Source organism: Physcomitrium patens, chromosome 22 (assembly GCF_059467195.1).
Source record: "Physcomitrium patens ecotype Gransden chromosome 22, ASM5946719v1, whole genome shotgun sequence".
NCBI classification, from domain to species: domain Eukaryota; kingdom Viridiplantae; phylum Streptophyta; class Bryopsida; order Funariales; family Funariaceae; genus Physcomitrium; species Physcomitrium patens.
This window is the reverse complement of record NC_143431.1, coordinates 13,448,915-13,464,051: the sequence shown is the minus strand read 5'-3', so window position 1 is coordinate 13,464,051 and position 15,137 is coordinate 13,448,915. Positions and strand designations below refer to the sequence as shown.

At 40.4% G+C, this 15,137-nt stretch overlaps 1 protein-coding gene, 1 long non-coding RNA gene and 3 other non-coding genes across 5 annotated transcripts; 2 read left to right on the top strand and 3 right to left on the bottom strand.

Moving 5' to 3' along the window:
- Nucleotides 1–8,080: 8,080 nt before the first annotated feature.
- On the top strand, nucleotides 8,081–10,676 carry LOC112274711 (putative glycosyltransferase At5g25310). The gene is made up of 5 exons (XM_024504411.3): nucleotides 8,081–8,387; nucleotides 8,558–8,883; nucleotides 8,995–9,167; nucleotides 9,265–9,933; nucleotides 10,042–10,676. The coding sequence occupies exons 1-5, from the start codon at nucleotides 8,081–8,083 to the stop codon at nucleotides 10,385–10,387; spliced, it is 1,821 nt and encodes a 606-aa protein (XP_024360179.1). The 3' UTR covers nucleotides 10,388–10,676.
- LOC149986663 (uncharacterized) lies at nucleotides 10,653–11,388 on the top strand. The gene is made up of 2 exons (XR_016499998.1): nucleotides 10,653–10,888; nucleotides 11,013–11,388. It is a non-coding gene; the product is annotated as an uncharacterized LOC149986663 (long non-coding RNA).
- A 490-nt stretch (nucleotides 11,389–11,878) lies between these two features.
- Nucleotides 11,879–11,966, bottom strand: LOC112275422 (small nucleolar RNA U36a). The gene has a single exon (XR_002967735.1). It is a non-coding gene; the product is annotated as a small nucleolar RNA U36a (small nucleolar RNA).
- A 40-nt stretch (nucleotides 11,967–12,006) lies between these two features.
- LOC112275414 (small nucleolar RNA SNORD14) lies at nucleotides 12,007–12,128 on the bottom strand. Its single transcript, XR_002967727.1, has one exon. It is a non-coding gene; the product is annotated as a small nucleolar RNA SNORD14 (small nucleolar RNA).
- A 53-nt stretch (nucleotides 12,129–12,181) lies between these two features.
- On the bottom strand, nucleotides 12,182–12,271 carry LOC112275409 (small nucleolar RNA Z103). The gene has a single exon (XR_002967722.1). It is a non-coding gene; the product is annotated as a small nucleolar RNA Z103 (small nucleolar RNA).
- Between the last annotated feature and the right edge of the window lie 2,866 nt (nucleotides 12,272–15,137).

Sequence of the window (15,137 nt, the reverse complement as noted above, 5' to 3'; positions counted from 1 at the left end):
CAGCCATACAATTCCTATTATAACTGGACAAACTCGTTTTTGATATATTGTCTTTTTTGACATTTCTTCTTCTCATTTTATAATTGTGTCATTTCTTTAGACAATGTTGAATAGTGAGCTTAGATTCTCTATAATATAAGCACAATCCTTCTTAATGGTAATGAGTCTTTTCTTGCTTAGTAAGAGGTTTGAAACATACCACATTAATCTCCATATCCTCTACTTTTAAATGTATGTATTGAGGAGGCATTGGTGTTGCCATTGAATTATAGTAATATTGAGGCCTACTTATTTGACTCTGAAATCGAAATTCAAAAAGTCAATTGTCACACTTCATAGCAAAGTCAATTGTTTAACTTAATGTTTGAAGATTAGATAAGTTAAGAATCAATTTCTTTAATTCATATTGTAATTCATAAAAAAATTGGCTAATAAATGTAGCATCCTTTCAATTAATATCAGTTACAAGTTGTCAAAATTGTGAAGCATATAATAATATAGATCGATTCTTTTGTCATAAAATATGAATTTTGTTGGTTGCAACATAAGTTGTATCATGTCCTCTATATATTGATCAAAATTCTACTATAAAAGCTTCCAAATTATCTAATATTGGATCTTGTCATTCAAAAAAAGATAAAAATTATAATAATGTTGAATTTGAAAGGAGTGTACTAATGAATCTAACTTGTGATCTTAGAGTTGGACAGCTTTGGAATCAAAATTTAATCACAAGTTGTACTTCATTACTAAATCTTCAAAATTTGGATCTTATACCATCAAACTTCTCAAGCAAGACAACTCTTGGATTTCTAGTACTGGAAAGATGTTCTTCCATAGGAAAAGAGACATGATTGTATGCAAATGTTGAAGTAATTTCAATCATATCTATATCATCACTTCCTCTCATTCTTCTTGCTCCTTGTAGTGGTGGTAAATTGAGTTGATGCATTGCAAGCATTAATTCCCTCAATTGTTCTTACATCTGTACCATTACACTTTTTATTGCAACAAGCACTGCCATGCTAATACTCAAAAAATAAATATCTAATATTGATCAAGACAAGCAGAAGAGGGGACTTGAGAATAAAGAAGATACTAAGAATAATATTAGTTTAGAAGAAGGTAATCCGCAACTTCTTATATACTTATGTTTTATTAAAAAAAAATGATAATCTATTCTTAATCAAGAAAAGATAAAATTTTGATATTATAAATGTACTCTTGTCAATTTTTTAATGACATGAATTGGAAGAAGATGCATAAACCTAAAAAATTTGTGTTAAAAGAAAAGTCACAAAATACCAATAAAGTAGTATGTATATTAAAAAAAAATTAGAATGGCTATTGCTAAAAGATCAAGAAATTAGAGACTCTTAAATTTAGACTAGAAGCAAGAAAGTAGTTGACAAGAGTGAAGAGGGCTTCACTCTTGCCTCTATATATACTATCTAACTAGGAGCTACAAGATGATATTCTATAGGACTTCAAATATGTATTGACTTTGCAGGACACATGCCTTAGCTTATAAGGCAAGTTTTCTACGTGTATGCTACAAAATTAGCTTGTTCTTCAAACTACCAATATGTGTGATATATGGCCAACTTGTTGACCATGTTTTTAATTTAAAAAGTCAATTAAAGACATCTATAAAGTCAAAGCACCATCTATAAAGCTTCTAGGAAGTTTTTATAGAAGATATTATAGAATTAACCTATTTTTACCTATTTTTATCTAAATCATATATATAATTATTGATTTACTTGTGTATGTCCATGACAGTGTAGGCAAGTTAGTTTTAGAAGTTTTCAAGGTATTTAAGAAGTGAGGTTTTTCTTCTTTCTTATCTTAATTTGAGAAGCTGCTATCCTTTGTAAGACGAAATTTCACCATTCAATGAAATTGATGCCACACAATAAGTACAAGAGGTGGAAAAGAAGAACTTCCAATTGTATAATTGTGAAGTCAATTTAAATCTTGGTATTTGTACTTCAATTAATTTTAAGCCTTTCAAGCAATGGTTACCAATATTAATAAAAAGATTTAATAAAATTTAATATGGTCCTCAAGGCTATTTGCAAGATTTCTACTTAAATCTCAATACTTTGTTCAAGATCATTTATATGATTCTTAATTATTAATTTTTATGTAATTAAAAAATTATAATTAATTAGAATAAATAAATAAATAATTAATTAGTTGAAACTTATAAATTATTACTCCTTAAGTAATTAATGATAAAAATAATTGATCAAGTTATTACCATTAATCTATAGTAAAAGTAAAAATCTTAAAGGTTAAATTAAAAATATAAGTTAAAAATAAAAATTAATAGATTAAAGATTAAAAGTTAAAAATTTAAATTATAAAAGTTAAAAATTACTATAAAAATAAAAGTAAAAGCGAGACTAAAGAGAGATAAAAGTGAAGGTACCTTGATAACACCGAAGAATTGAGGGCAACAAATTCTTCCTACTCCAAACTTTTTCAAAAATCGTGATTAGCTCCAAATTGAATGAATTTTAGTTTTTTACAAATTTAACTTAAAGATGCTCCTTCTCTAATAAATTTAATTTCAATCTAGTATCTAAGCTCCAAAAAATGATTCTTCAAAGTTGAGTGACTGAGACTATTATGTCAGGCAACCTTCTTCTACTTGGAAATTAATTAAAAATTCAGTTTTTATTTAAATTTAGTAAAATTTATGCCATTAAAAGCTCAAATTAAAAGTGAACTACTTTCTAAAATTTCAAAATTATCTAATTCAGATGCACTAATAAATACCTTTTCAAAGATAGGTGATCTAAATTACCAAGGCAGGAGACCCCCATGCACTCAAAATTTCACCAAAATTTCGCCCTTACTTTAAATCAAGCGACCCTTATCTTATTAGAAAGCTAACACCAAAAGCTATAATCATAAAATATTTCACATTGAAACTAAAAAATTTAATGGCTAATTGAGAGGAATCTAAGGCTCTTAAAACCCTTAGAGTATTTGGGAGGCCGAGGGAGGTATCTTCTATAATGATGTATGTCTTAAAATCCAATGACCATCATTCACTACTTAAGATCCATGCACACTCAACAAAAAAGTTCACAATGAGATTAAAAATCAAAAATAAAATTAAGATTAGGATTTAAGACCAAAATTTGGCATGGCTTTGCCTTTCACCAAAAGAAGAAAAAGAGAGGGCTTAGAGAACTAAGCTAATTTTATACAATTGAGTAGTAGCTTGTGAGAGGGTGGCTACATCTCTATCCTTGATTTCTAAGATTTCTAATGTAGATCTACTGCCTTCATTCATCTAAGAGCCAATTGCATTACCAAGGCTGATGGCTCTTATAAGTGGTCAAGAAAGCACTTTTTGATAAATCTAACTTCACCATTATATTCAAGACATCTTTTTATGCTAAGATCAACTACTCACATGCCTCAATCTATGCTTAATTGCAATTTTTATGAAAGTTTTTGTCCACAAGGATCTTAGCAATTCTTGTAAAATTCTTCAAAATGAGAATTTCATTGCTCTACTTGTATTTTGAAGGAAAAGGTGCTGATCTTGTTTTCTTCACTCTAGGGAGTAAATCCAATGCCACCATTGCATTAGAAAGGCTTCCATTAATTAGAAGAACCACTACGCTGCTTGAGTTTGTTGAATTTGGAAGAAATCTCAAAACTGTCATTGCTAAATTTTATTAGATCTTTTAGAAAATTATAATTCTAATTCACTCTAAATCATATGATATGATTGTAGGTGAATTCATAGGCTCTTAGTCAACCCTCATAGTAGTAACTAGCAACCTGTAAATTATTAAAATTAATTAAGTTGTTATTCTAATTTTCTAACTTTTATTATTTTGATCCTAATTAATCTAACTCAAGGAATTAGGTTATGATTTATACCATCAAAGGTTGCAATCCTAAAAATCCTATAAGACTAAATTCTATTTATATAAATCTTAATCTAATATGCTTAATTATCATAAAATAAAGAAATAACAAAAATTTAAATTTTGGAGCATAATTGAGAGCTCACATCCTTCTATGAAGTTTTGTCAATTGCTTTCAAATCTTTCTATGAGTCCATTACAAACTCCAAGTCAAGTGGTTTCTTTGGCATAATTAAGATTGACTTTGATTTCTCCATCAAATCAATCCAAAGTACTTTCTTTAAATAAAGCAAAGAAGGTCTTAATTTTCTTCATATCATTCTCAATGTTATTGGCCAAATGTCAATGCTCCACTTCTTTGAAAAATCTTCTTATAGTTTACTTGTATTTTGTGCTCCTCCATTTCTTATATTGATTAGTTTTTGCTTTATAAAAACTTGACTTGTCTTTTTGGATTTCAAATAAGGTTTCTTTCTTTAGATTCTCCTTCATCAATGAGTCTATTAAAGGTTCGTTCATTTCTATCTTCTTCTCAAATTCTTTGTTCTTTTCTTCTATTAGCATCTTTATCATTTTTCAACTTTATCAAGAAAAACAATAAATTTTTTTGACTTTCGATCCCTCTATTGAATCCTTAGAGGTTTTGGAAGCAACTTGCTTTTGTAACCATGGATTTCTTCCCTCTCTTTGACTTTCTTCATCCACACTTTGAGGATCTTGATTTTCTTTTGAATTCTCTATTTGTTCCTCTTGCTTTTCTTGAACCTCTTCTTCTTCATTTATCTCTAAAGGAAGAGGGGGCTCTTCTTGAAGTAAAGGTTTTTTCTTCACCAATCTTCTCTTTGGTTTTCTCATTTGATCCACTTCTACATCATATTCATTGGTCTCAAGGATTTCTTTATTTTTTAATTATTAGAAAGTGGATCTTGTAGTTTTCTTTACCATCTTAACTAATTCTACTTGCCTTAGCCAAAATTTCATGTAGAAATATTTCTTTAAGTTTTCATTCCCAATTTCGACCTTAAAGGCTTTGATACCATATGTAATGTTGCCTGGCTTTGAGCTTCTATTCAATTCTTAAAACATCCAATGAAACAACGTTATTCACTTAAACACAAATATGAAAATAGATCTAAAATAGTCTAAAAAGGTCCCCACGAGGTTCTAAAACAAAACGAGATGGTATTGGACTTTTGTCTTGAAAACAATCATGTTGTGATCCAAGGTGGCATTGCAATACTATGCCATGGTACGACTCTGCATCAAGGTGTAGGGCAACCTAAAATATACTATACCACAATTCTAGTCCTGATTTACTAAAGCTCAAGGTCTCACCACGATTTTACCTCGTGGTATCACCTGTTGACGCCAAAGTCTAGAAGTCACATTGGGTGTTGCCCTTCACCTCCAAATTGACTCCTAACTTCTAACTAAGTCTAAATTGTAGTTTAGACTCTAAGAAGAAGATGTCATAGGCACTTTCCTTAAGGCAACAGGGACTCACTCCAAATTACTAACAATTCCTCACCCCACCTTATGCACCACACAAGATGTGAGGTGCATAAGGTGACCTTCCCAATGGCTCTTTTTCACCTTGCCGGGCCATTCCCCTTGGCATAGAGAATGCCTTGGCTCAACTTACCTCTTCAGTTTTCTCACGGGTTTCTTTAAACAAGCACGTGAAAGGGTCGACTTTTTCAACCCTAACACAATGTAGCAGACTCTGGTGGCTTTTGGTGAGCAGGTCTTGCTCTAAAGAAGGCAGTTCCATGCTGCTTTAGAGCAGCGTAACTAACAGGCTAAGCTACGAGGATGATGACAAGCCGGAGGCAGAGGTGTTGCTCCAATCATCTCTGCCTCCCGGTAGCTCGCTCGCTAGCTACATGTGTATGTATGCATCCAGATATCGTCTCGTCCTTTGTTACCCACTCTCTCGACCACAGCCTGCGTGTTGTGCAGTACATTGTAACCGCATGGCTATCAATGATGGACGGGTTTGCTCAGGTGGAGTTAATCGTTTGAGTAGAATCTTATTTTCACGTTGATTCGTGTTCTACTCGCAATTAAAGACGTGAGTGGTCATCAAGGATGCTACCAGCGCGGAATCAGAGGGATGAACGTTGTGATTGAAGTGTGCGAAGCTGATTGCAAGCCGGGTGTGATCAGATCTTCTTGTGAGTGTAACGTGCGAGTACGAAATGATTTCCAGGATGCACACCCGAGTGAAAAGGCCATTGAGGAATTGAAATTTGGTAACCCGTAGGATGTGCACATGTGCTCCCAAAGTGTGAGTTTCCCTCATCAGCCGAATGAGTTTGGAGGGATGCGATCATCTCCGGTGATCGAATTCGAACTTCTGCTCTCCGTTTTTGGTTATGATCAACAAGGTGATCTGAAAACGTCCTGGCTCTGACTCCCACACACATCACTGCATCACTTCGCACAATTTGTTACTTTATTCGTGGAATTCCGGACAAGAACGAATCTGTCTGCGTGAGTAAGATCGATCCTCGCTCGTGTATGTGAATTATTCTTTAGCCGCCACTGGCTTCCAGGCTTCTTCGAGCAGTAAATCTATCCACCGCGTGCGCGCTCCTCTGCAGTTCCCGCACAGTCACGCAAAGTTTTGTCTGGTCTGATTCCACCCCTGTGCTTCGACCTCAGGCTTGGAAAAGCAGGTGGCCAATGCGGTGGCAATGGAACAGATGTAGAGTGATTCTTTCAGTGTCACTAATCGTCAGTTGAGATCGCATCAGCAACTGATCGATGGAGGGATGGCATGCGTCCAGCCTTTGAAGCCTTTCACGCTTTACCTTGTGAGGTGTTTGGCATGGCAGCAAGAAACAGATGAAGGAGAAGCCTGCAAGCTTGAAGGTTGCGAGAGCTGATGATCGACACATAGCACGAACCACGACAAAAGCATGGACATCGGGGCTGAGTCTATAAGTGAGATGGCCCCGCAGCCTTTTCTTTTCCGTTCCCTGCTCTCCCGGAAGTTGGTTGGGTTTGTTGCAAAGTGGTCAACCCATTCTTCTTGCGCTCATCTCGCGCCGGGCAAGCTCGCTCTCTCCGGACGCTCGTGATTCCAAAGCCCCGAGGTGCAAGTTCCTTATTTCCATCTCCAGCTGGCTGAACTATCTCCACTTGGTAGTCTCCCGATTGTGTGCCGCTGTAATTGAGTGAGAAGCCGGAGATCATCGCGCATGCTGCGCACATGCGAGCCTGTCGACGCGATAAGAGCGCAGTTGTGATTGATGCAGCCGTTCTTCTTGGGAGCACTCCGCGACAGCATAATAGGTTTCGGGGCCTTTGCAAAATTTAGATAGACCTCGAGGTGAAGCCCGACGCTCGTCTTTTGGGTGCGTTGTAGGACGGTCGAAGTAAATTACGTGCGAAGAATGCCTTCAACATTGGTGCTGGTTTCGTGGGAAGTTGAGACCGAAGTTTGCCAAATCGTGGGGCAGGGTGGTTAATTGTTGGGGGCGGAGCGACAGGAGTCGGTTCAGCCTTGTGGTGTATCGAATCCTAGTATGGTTTTCGGGGCATACGCCTCAGCGTTTCAAGTGGAGCATTGCTTTTCAGGTAAGGGGTGAAAACCATCAGTCTCGATGATGCATCACACAGATTCGTCGGAGGTCCAATCGGTGTTGCAGATTGTGAGATTGTGAGTTGGTCGTGGTAAGATATATTCACATATATTTACTTCAGCTTGCGTGCCAAATAATCGCATCTCATTGTTTCCCAGTCTGCGCATGAGATGTTCTGTTCGGAAGATGAGACGACAAACCGGCGCGCAAAGAACTGGGATCCTGTGACGTAGCCCACAATGTCCTGCAGAGGTATTATCTTGGGAATACGAAAACGTTTCGTTTTTGCAATCCACTAACAAGGTTCTGCAGCTGGAGTCTCACAGCCAGCAGCGATCGATCCGCTGCAACAAATTCGGCCATAGAATAAGCTCAAACTGTTTGGCAAGAACATTCTTTCCCTAGTTTTTGAGACGATGTTGTTCCAATGACAGGATTCGAAAACTTCGTGCTGGGAGAGGTCGCGAAAATCCCTCCACGCAAGATGGTTTCGCCAGGGCCTTACATTGTTGCAGCCAACCCGGAGACAACGTACCTCATTGCGCTTACGTCGATGGAGGTGATTAAGGTTAGGAGAGGGTGAGAAGTCATTGGCCTCAGATGGCGCAGAATAGGATGCAGCTTGTAGGGTGCTGCTGTGGGGGAAGGCAACTCAATCAGCCCGGGGAAAGCCGAAGCGTGATGTACCGATGCGCTACTCTCTTGACAGTGCAAACCACGCTCGTGGTGGTGTTATTCCTCATAGGTGGAGTCCTTGTGCTGGATTCCTACAAATGGCGCCAGATCTCGATTCCTTGGTTTTCTGGGCTCTCCGAAGGACCTAACGCAGTGTTGCAGCAAGGGAATGCTGCGCACACACTGTCAGGAGCTGTCCACACGGAAAGCGTCGACGGGAAACCGGCGCAAGGTACCTTTACATCACCAACTTACATCCGAAGTCAATGTAAATGTTCATCATGCAATGAGAGATTGAGCTTGGCATGCAGCATGTCAAGACCGCCGCTGAGCATGGTTGAGACCAAACCCTCTGCACGAGCCTGCTTCTGATTATGGCTGTGTGGGATTCGCATTACACAGGAAGCTCCGCGAACTTCACTACCCCTGCTATTGGCGTTCCAAGGAATCGGGAGGACGCCGATCACTTGCCAACTTCATCGCCGGCACCGGTGATCACACGTTTGGATGCGCCGTCTCAACCAACGGTCCCCACTCATGCTTCACCTCCGCGACCAGAGATTCAAAGCCCTTCAGCTGAAGCCGATGCAGGGACCGCTTCGGAGACAGTTCCGCGTCCATCTCCTCTTCTGCCGGAATTCCACAACTCTTCAATTTCGGGCCCCATCCCTGAACCCTATCTCGAGACAGCTGCACATCCACCCCTGGCATCACCACGGACTGCCAAGGTTGGTTCACAGCACCGTTTCCAAGGCTAAATTCGAAAGTTTTGGATTCGGGAGTCGTCCTAGCATCCTTCCTGAGATGACTGAACCGATCCTGTAGCGTGGACTGTGCAGAAGCCACCGGTTCTGTCGACAGCGTTAGATAAGCTGGAGTATGGCCTGTTGCAGGCGCGATTTGCAATCCGACACGCGTACCTGGCGGCAGATAAGAATGACACTCCGGTTGACGGTGGCCAGGGTTATGACCCACACGGAGACGTGTACAAAAGCCATGCAGCCTTTCGTCAGTGAGATCTGAATCAAACCCACCACCTCCGACTGATAATTCTCCCAGATAGCGACACAGTCCGCTGTTGCTGATGTGCGGTGTTTGGCGTGATACAGGAGCTACAGGGAGATGGAGAGGCGGTTTAAAGTGTACGTATACTCGGAAGGGGAGGAGCCGCTGGTGCACAATGGACCCTGCAAGGAGATCTACGCCGTGGAAGGCAGGTTCATTCAGGAACTGCAGGGAGACAATCCCTTCGTAACCCACGATCCAGACAATGCTCACGTGTATTTCCTTCCCTTCAGTGTGGCCATGATGGTCGCGTACCTTTACGAGAAAGAGTCCGGCGACATGGATCCGCTCCGGCTCTTCGTGGGAGATTACGTGGACGTTCTGATGCACAAGTACCCATTCTGGAACCGGAGTGGCGGGGCGGATCACTTCATGCTTTCGTGCCACGATTGGGGACCGCTTATAACGAGGGAAAATATGAACCTGGGAACGAGGTCCATCCGTGTGCTATGCAATGCCAACTCCTCCGAAGGATACGTGCCGTGGAAAGACGTCAGCCTCCCAGAAATCCATCTGGTGGGAGGACACATCCCCGCGGAGCTTGGCGGTCCTCCTGCCAAAGACAGGCCGCATTTGGCCTTCTTCGCGGGGCGTGACCACGGTCCTGTCCGCCCCCAGCTATTCAAGCATTGGGAGGGCAAAGACGATGACGTGATTGTGTACCAATGGCTTCCTGCGCACCTCAAGTACCACGAGCTCATGAAAACAAGCAGGTGCAAGCTGATGTCGCAGTCTTCGGGTTCACTTCTTAGATTCTTGTTTTTCTGTATCCTTGGAGCGAAACAATTGCTTCAACTGAGATTTCACTTGCGTGGTGGCAGGTATTGTATTTGTCCTGGAGGATACGAGGTGAACAGCCCCCGAATCGTGGAAGCCATCTACAACGAATGTGTGCCGGTGATCATCGCCGACAGCTTCATCCTGCCATTCAGCGATGTTCTCAACTGGGAGTCTTTCTCTTTGCACGTTAAAGAGAGCGACATTCCTAACCTGAAATCCATTCTGCAAAACGTCACCATGGAAACTTACACGTCCATGCAGGAGAGGGTGTCGCAAGTGCAGAGACATTTTGTACTCCACCAACCGCCCAAAAGATACGACGTGTTTCACATGATTCTCCATTCGGTGTGGTTGAGGCGTCTAAACCTTCGTGTCGGATTCTCATAGCTGAGATGGTTGACTTATTTAGATCCTCACCGCGGAAACAAAACCGTTCCGCCGCAGAAGGTCGGGAGAACATGTGGGAAGGAAACTAGAGTAGAATGTGAAGCTATTAGTTAGCCAGCAGCTAATAATCCAGTCGTGTGATCATGTACACATGCTGGCACACAGCGGTTGCTTTAAGTTGAAACGCTAATGCACCTGCAGGCCAAGAAAGTGCTGTGCGCAGCTTGTACAAGTGATCAATGAAACTACTGCTTCAATCGAAAGCATGCAGCTTGACGTTATCAAACTATTCACCATGGGGGAGAAATTCATGACCTGGCAGATGACGTCATACAGCTTGGTTTCTGCTTACAATGTGTATTTCGCAGCCCCATGCATGTCTCAGGAAGAATTCACCAGTAACACTTCAGAGAACACGGGAGCAGATGAGTATTTCGACGATATGAAGATTTCCCTCTGATGAATCAGTGCATAATCAGGCGAAGCTACTAATTCATCGGTGTAAGCGTAACTGCTAACATGCTGTGTTTCACAGCTGTCAGTCGAACGTGGAACCAATAAAAAAACATAGTAGTGCTTTGATTTCAAGTTGATGGCCATTTTCTGTGTTCTCTTTCTATTGCAGGTTCACTTGCTCCTGCACTCTTCGCAATTATGTGGAGTCGTAGCGAAGGAGAATTGTTTTTCATTGCAGCTCATTTTGTCGGATTCGTCATTTTGTGCATTGGACCTCTTTCAACTCCTTCTCTTGGATATTTCGTACTTCCTGGTGGTTGGAGACAATTAACAGCAGTCGAATTTTGCTGTCAGCAATAGGTGTTGGTTGGGATAGATCCCAGACAAGTTTCGTAGAATTACTCTCTTCTTTTATTAAGACATTGTGTCCTATAACTGTTTACAATTTTCATGCCCTACTCGTTTGTGGCATGTTTTGACTATTTACCTTTGGTTCATTTGATACTTTTAATATCGATTTCTGCTAGTGAGCAAAGCTTTACTTACATCCAGCTAGTTTTTTTTCCTTCGCTTAGAAATCTTGCTCTTATATTTCAATGACGAGGGTTTAAGTATCAAATCATTGAGAAGGGTGCGGTTGTGGGTCTTCGGGACAAGCGAATCTCGTGGGATGAGCTCTCAGAGGTACACCCTTCCGGTGTCCTGTTTCACCCATTCACCGTGCACTTACTCACCTGCTCACTGCACAGGGCTCCACATCGTGAGTCTGGATTTTCCGCGGTCCGCCTGCTTCCATTCTGCCATTGACGAATAAACCCAAACAAAAACATAAATAAATGAGCACGCCTGACTCGCTTGACCACGCATCCGACATTCCTCCACCCCATCCACTCACCCCTTGCAAACCTCAGTGTGTGTAACAATGGAATGATCACAGGCTCGAAAGCTTCACTCCGCTTTTGTCATCATCGGTTCCTCGCAACACCTCACTCCCTCCCCCCGACTCCCCACGCTCTCTGATCGCTCCCCCGTGCAAGGCTCATCCGAAGAAATTCAACCATTTTGTCCGTTTCACCTCAGCGGGTTTCCCCTCAGAAGCGCGGGCGTTTTCTAATCATCGCCAAACACGGCCCACTCACTCTACCACTCTACCACCCCCACAGAGTCTCAGATATCCAAGGAAGGTTTGGAAGCTGCATTAGCTCTCCAGCCCGGCGGGGCGAAAGCTTTAGGCGGCCACTGCGAATGTTTGAGAAACAAGCCTATGAGTTCATCGTCACCGACTCTGCCCCCCTACCTCACCGCCTCACACCCACCACTCACCCACGCAACTCCCCCAGGGATCAGATTTCTGGCTTGGCTCCTTGGAGCATGAACGCACAGCTCGAATCAGTGTCGATCATTTGGGGAAAGTATCCTCATATCCCCATGTCACCTACCACACGCTAACGTCACGCGCCTCACCCACGCAGGCTGCTCAGAGTCGGCCATGGTTTTATGGTTCGATTCATGCCAAGCGGTGTCCTCACTGCTATTCAGTAGAGGGAGCTGTCAATCCTCACCGCAGCCTCCGTTCGCCCAACAAACGCCACACCGCGCCCGCGCCGCCCCCCTCCCCCGCATCGACACATCACCGCGCCGGGAAGGGACGCAGGGGAACCGCCTCACGCACTCACAGAAACACATCAGAAGCGCAGGGACGCGTCACTTGCTTTCGCATCGGAGGGAATCCGACTAAGAATCTGCACCTCATCCTCTGCGACCACCCCTCGCTCGGACTCTCAACATCACACACAACTCGCCACGCCTCGGACCCTGTCCCGACTCCCCCTCCACCACCGATGCCCTACCAAGTCCTCCCCGTCCCATTGCTGCCCGACCCACTCCCGCACCTGTTTCAATTCTGGCACCTCACCTACATACATATACTGCTCATTGGCACCCCCACGGCGCCTAGCACTGACCCCCAGCCCTAACCCTAACTCTCCAATCCAACGCGACCTGCCCACGGTTCCACCCAGCGCACCCGTCACCCCCCGCCCACGACCGGAACCCTCCGGGTCCGCCGGCGCGCGCTGGAGCGACAAAGGTTCGGGGTGTGCCAGTCCGGACGTTGCAGCCGCGAGGAACTCTTCACGTCAATTCTGGGTTGGGTTCCATGCTGGGTTCTCAACCCAACCCTCCCCTTCTTTTCTCTTGGTGGAAGTCATCACGTTTCATGTGATTCTGTTGTTTGTTGTTCTTGTTTTTTCTTCCTTCCTTTTCTTTCTTTGAGCTGTTAGACATTCTAAAGTGTTTCAATTCCTGTCTACTTAATGCCAATTTTTTCCAATTTCACTATGAAATTTGCTGGATCTCCTCACAAAATCTACATTTGCATATCATGGTTTGTGTGCATAAAATCATGATCCAAGCAAATTTTATGTGGTTAATTCAACAATATTTGATTGTGCATATTTTGTGTATGTATGTAGGTGCTTATATATTTATGTATGTACATATGTATATATGATGCAATAGAATATTAGATTTAAGAAGTTAGAAATTTGCAATTATTTTTAATGTTCTAGATTATTTATATTCTTTGGGATAATTAGGATGTATTTTTTTTTTTTATTAGAAATGCCAAGTAGAAGCATGCCTCATTATCATTGAATAGTTAAATACTCTACAAAACAAATAGACTTGAATGAAATATGAATGTGCTTGTATTTAGTTCAATTGAAACAAACAAATTTTGTTTAAATCCTATTTTGTGGTCTCATATGTGGTTATTAATATCTCTCAATCTACAAGGCATCCAATAGCAATAATATAAATATCTACACTAAGAATTATGTGCAAATTGCATTTATTATTATATCTATTTTAAACTTGGAGATTTTATTGTAGTTTAATAATCATTAGAAACTTTTGGAAAATGGTGATATCTATTGCAAAGCATAGTTTTACTTCAAAGCCATTGATGTTGGCAATGATATTATTCAAAATCACTAATGTTAGTTGATTTGTTAAGTATTTTTATTTTATGATATATTTATTTACATAAGTCTTTATTGCTTGTTGACACTAATAAAGTCAACTAATTGAATAAGTTTGTTAGATGAAAAATCACCAAAATAAATTAAATTAAATACATCTAATATAATTTGGCACTTGATTGTAAAATAGATGGGTTTGAACAATTTAAGAACTTTGTCACAGACATATGTTTACAATAATTATTACCTAGATGATATGAATAAGTAGAAGTAGGTAAATATAGATTAATTTCATAATATATTCTAGGGAAGCTTTTAAGAAGCTCTATAGACATTGCTTTTACTTTACATGTATTTATAATTGATTGGTAGGTTAGAAACTTGGTCAATAAGTTAACCACGTACCACATGTGTTGGTAGCTTGCAAAATAAGCTAAGTATGTGGCGTCCATATAAAAAACTTGTCTTAGAAGTTAAGATATATGTTGTGCAAAGTCAACACGTTTTGGAGGTCTTCTTGATTATTGCCACATAGCTCTTAAGTAGATAATATACACATGTAGAAGCAAGAATGAAGCCTTCTTCATGCTTGTCAACTCCTTTCTTGCTTCTTGTCTAATTTCAACAAGTCTAGTTTTTTTGTCTTTTGGCAATAGCCATTTTAATTTCTTTTTAATATACATACTTTCTTATTTTTATTTTGTTATACTTCTTTGAAAATGTCTCACTCATTTATTTGCTTTCATTGAGCTCTTATCTTTGATAAATTCACAAGAATATACTTACAATAACAAAGTCTTTTCTTTTTTTGATTAAGAGTGGATTATTCATTTTTCTTGATAAAACATAAGTGTATTAGAAGTTGTAGATTACCCTCTTCTAAATTGATATTGCTTTTAGTATTTCTTTGTTCTCAAGTCCTTTCTTTTACTTCTCTTAAGTGACATTAGGCATCTCTTTTTTTCTAAATGTTATTATGGCAGAGCTTGTCAAAATAAAAAATACAAGGGCACAAGTGCAAAAATAATTGAGAGAATTAATGCTTGTAATGTATCAACTCAATTTACCACCACAAGTGTTAAGGACATGAAACTTCAAGAAAGAAATCCTTAATACACTCTTATGTCACTCAAAAGAACCAAAAAGTCACTTAAAAATGATATGGTATTAAACTTGAATGGCTATTGTCAAAGATTAAAAGACTAGAAAGTCTTGAAACAAGACTAAAGACTAAAAAGGCATTGATAAGAGTGGAGAAGGCTTTACTCTTGCCTCCATATATACTCTTAACTAGGAGTTACATGACAATGTTC

Excerpts from the sequence above, each read along its gene's own strand:
- LOC112274711 (XM_024504411.3), top strand. The coding sequence starts at position 8,081 with ATGGCGCAGAATAGGATGCAGCTTGTAGGGTGCTGCTGTGGGGGAAGG. Across the intron at positions 8,884-8,994 it reads CATCACCACGGACTGCCAAG|AAGCCACCGGTTCTGTCGAC; the intron begins GTTGGTTCACAG and ends TGGACTGTGCAG. Across the intron at positions 9,168-9,264 it reads AGCCATGCAGCCTTTCGTCA|GAGCTACAGGGAGATGGAGA; the intron begins GTGAGATCTGAA and ends GGCGTGATACAG.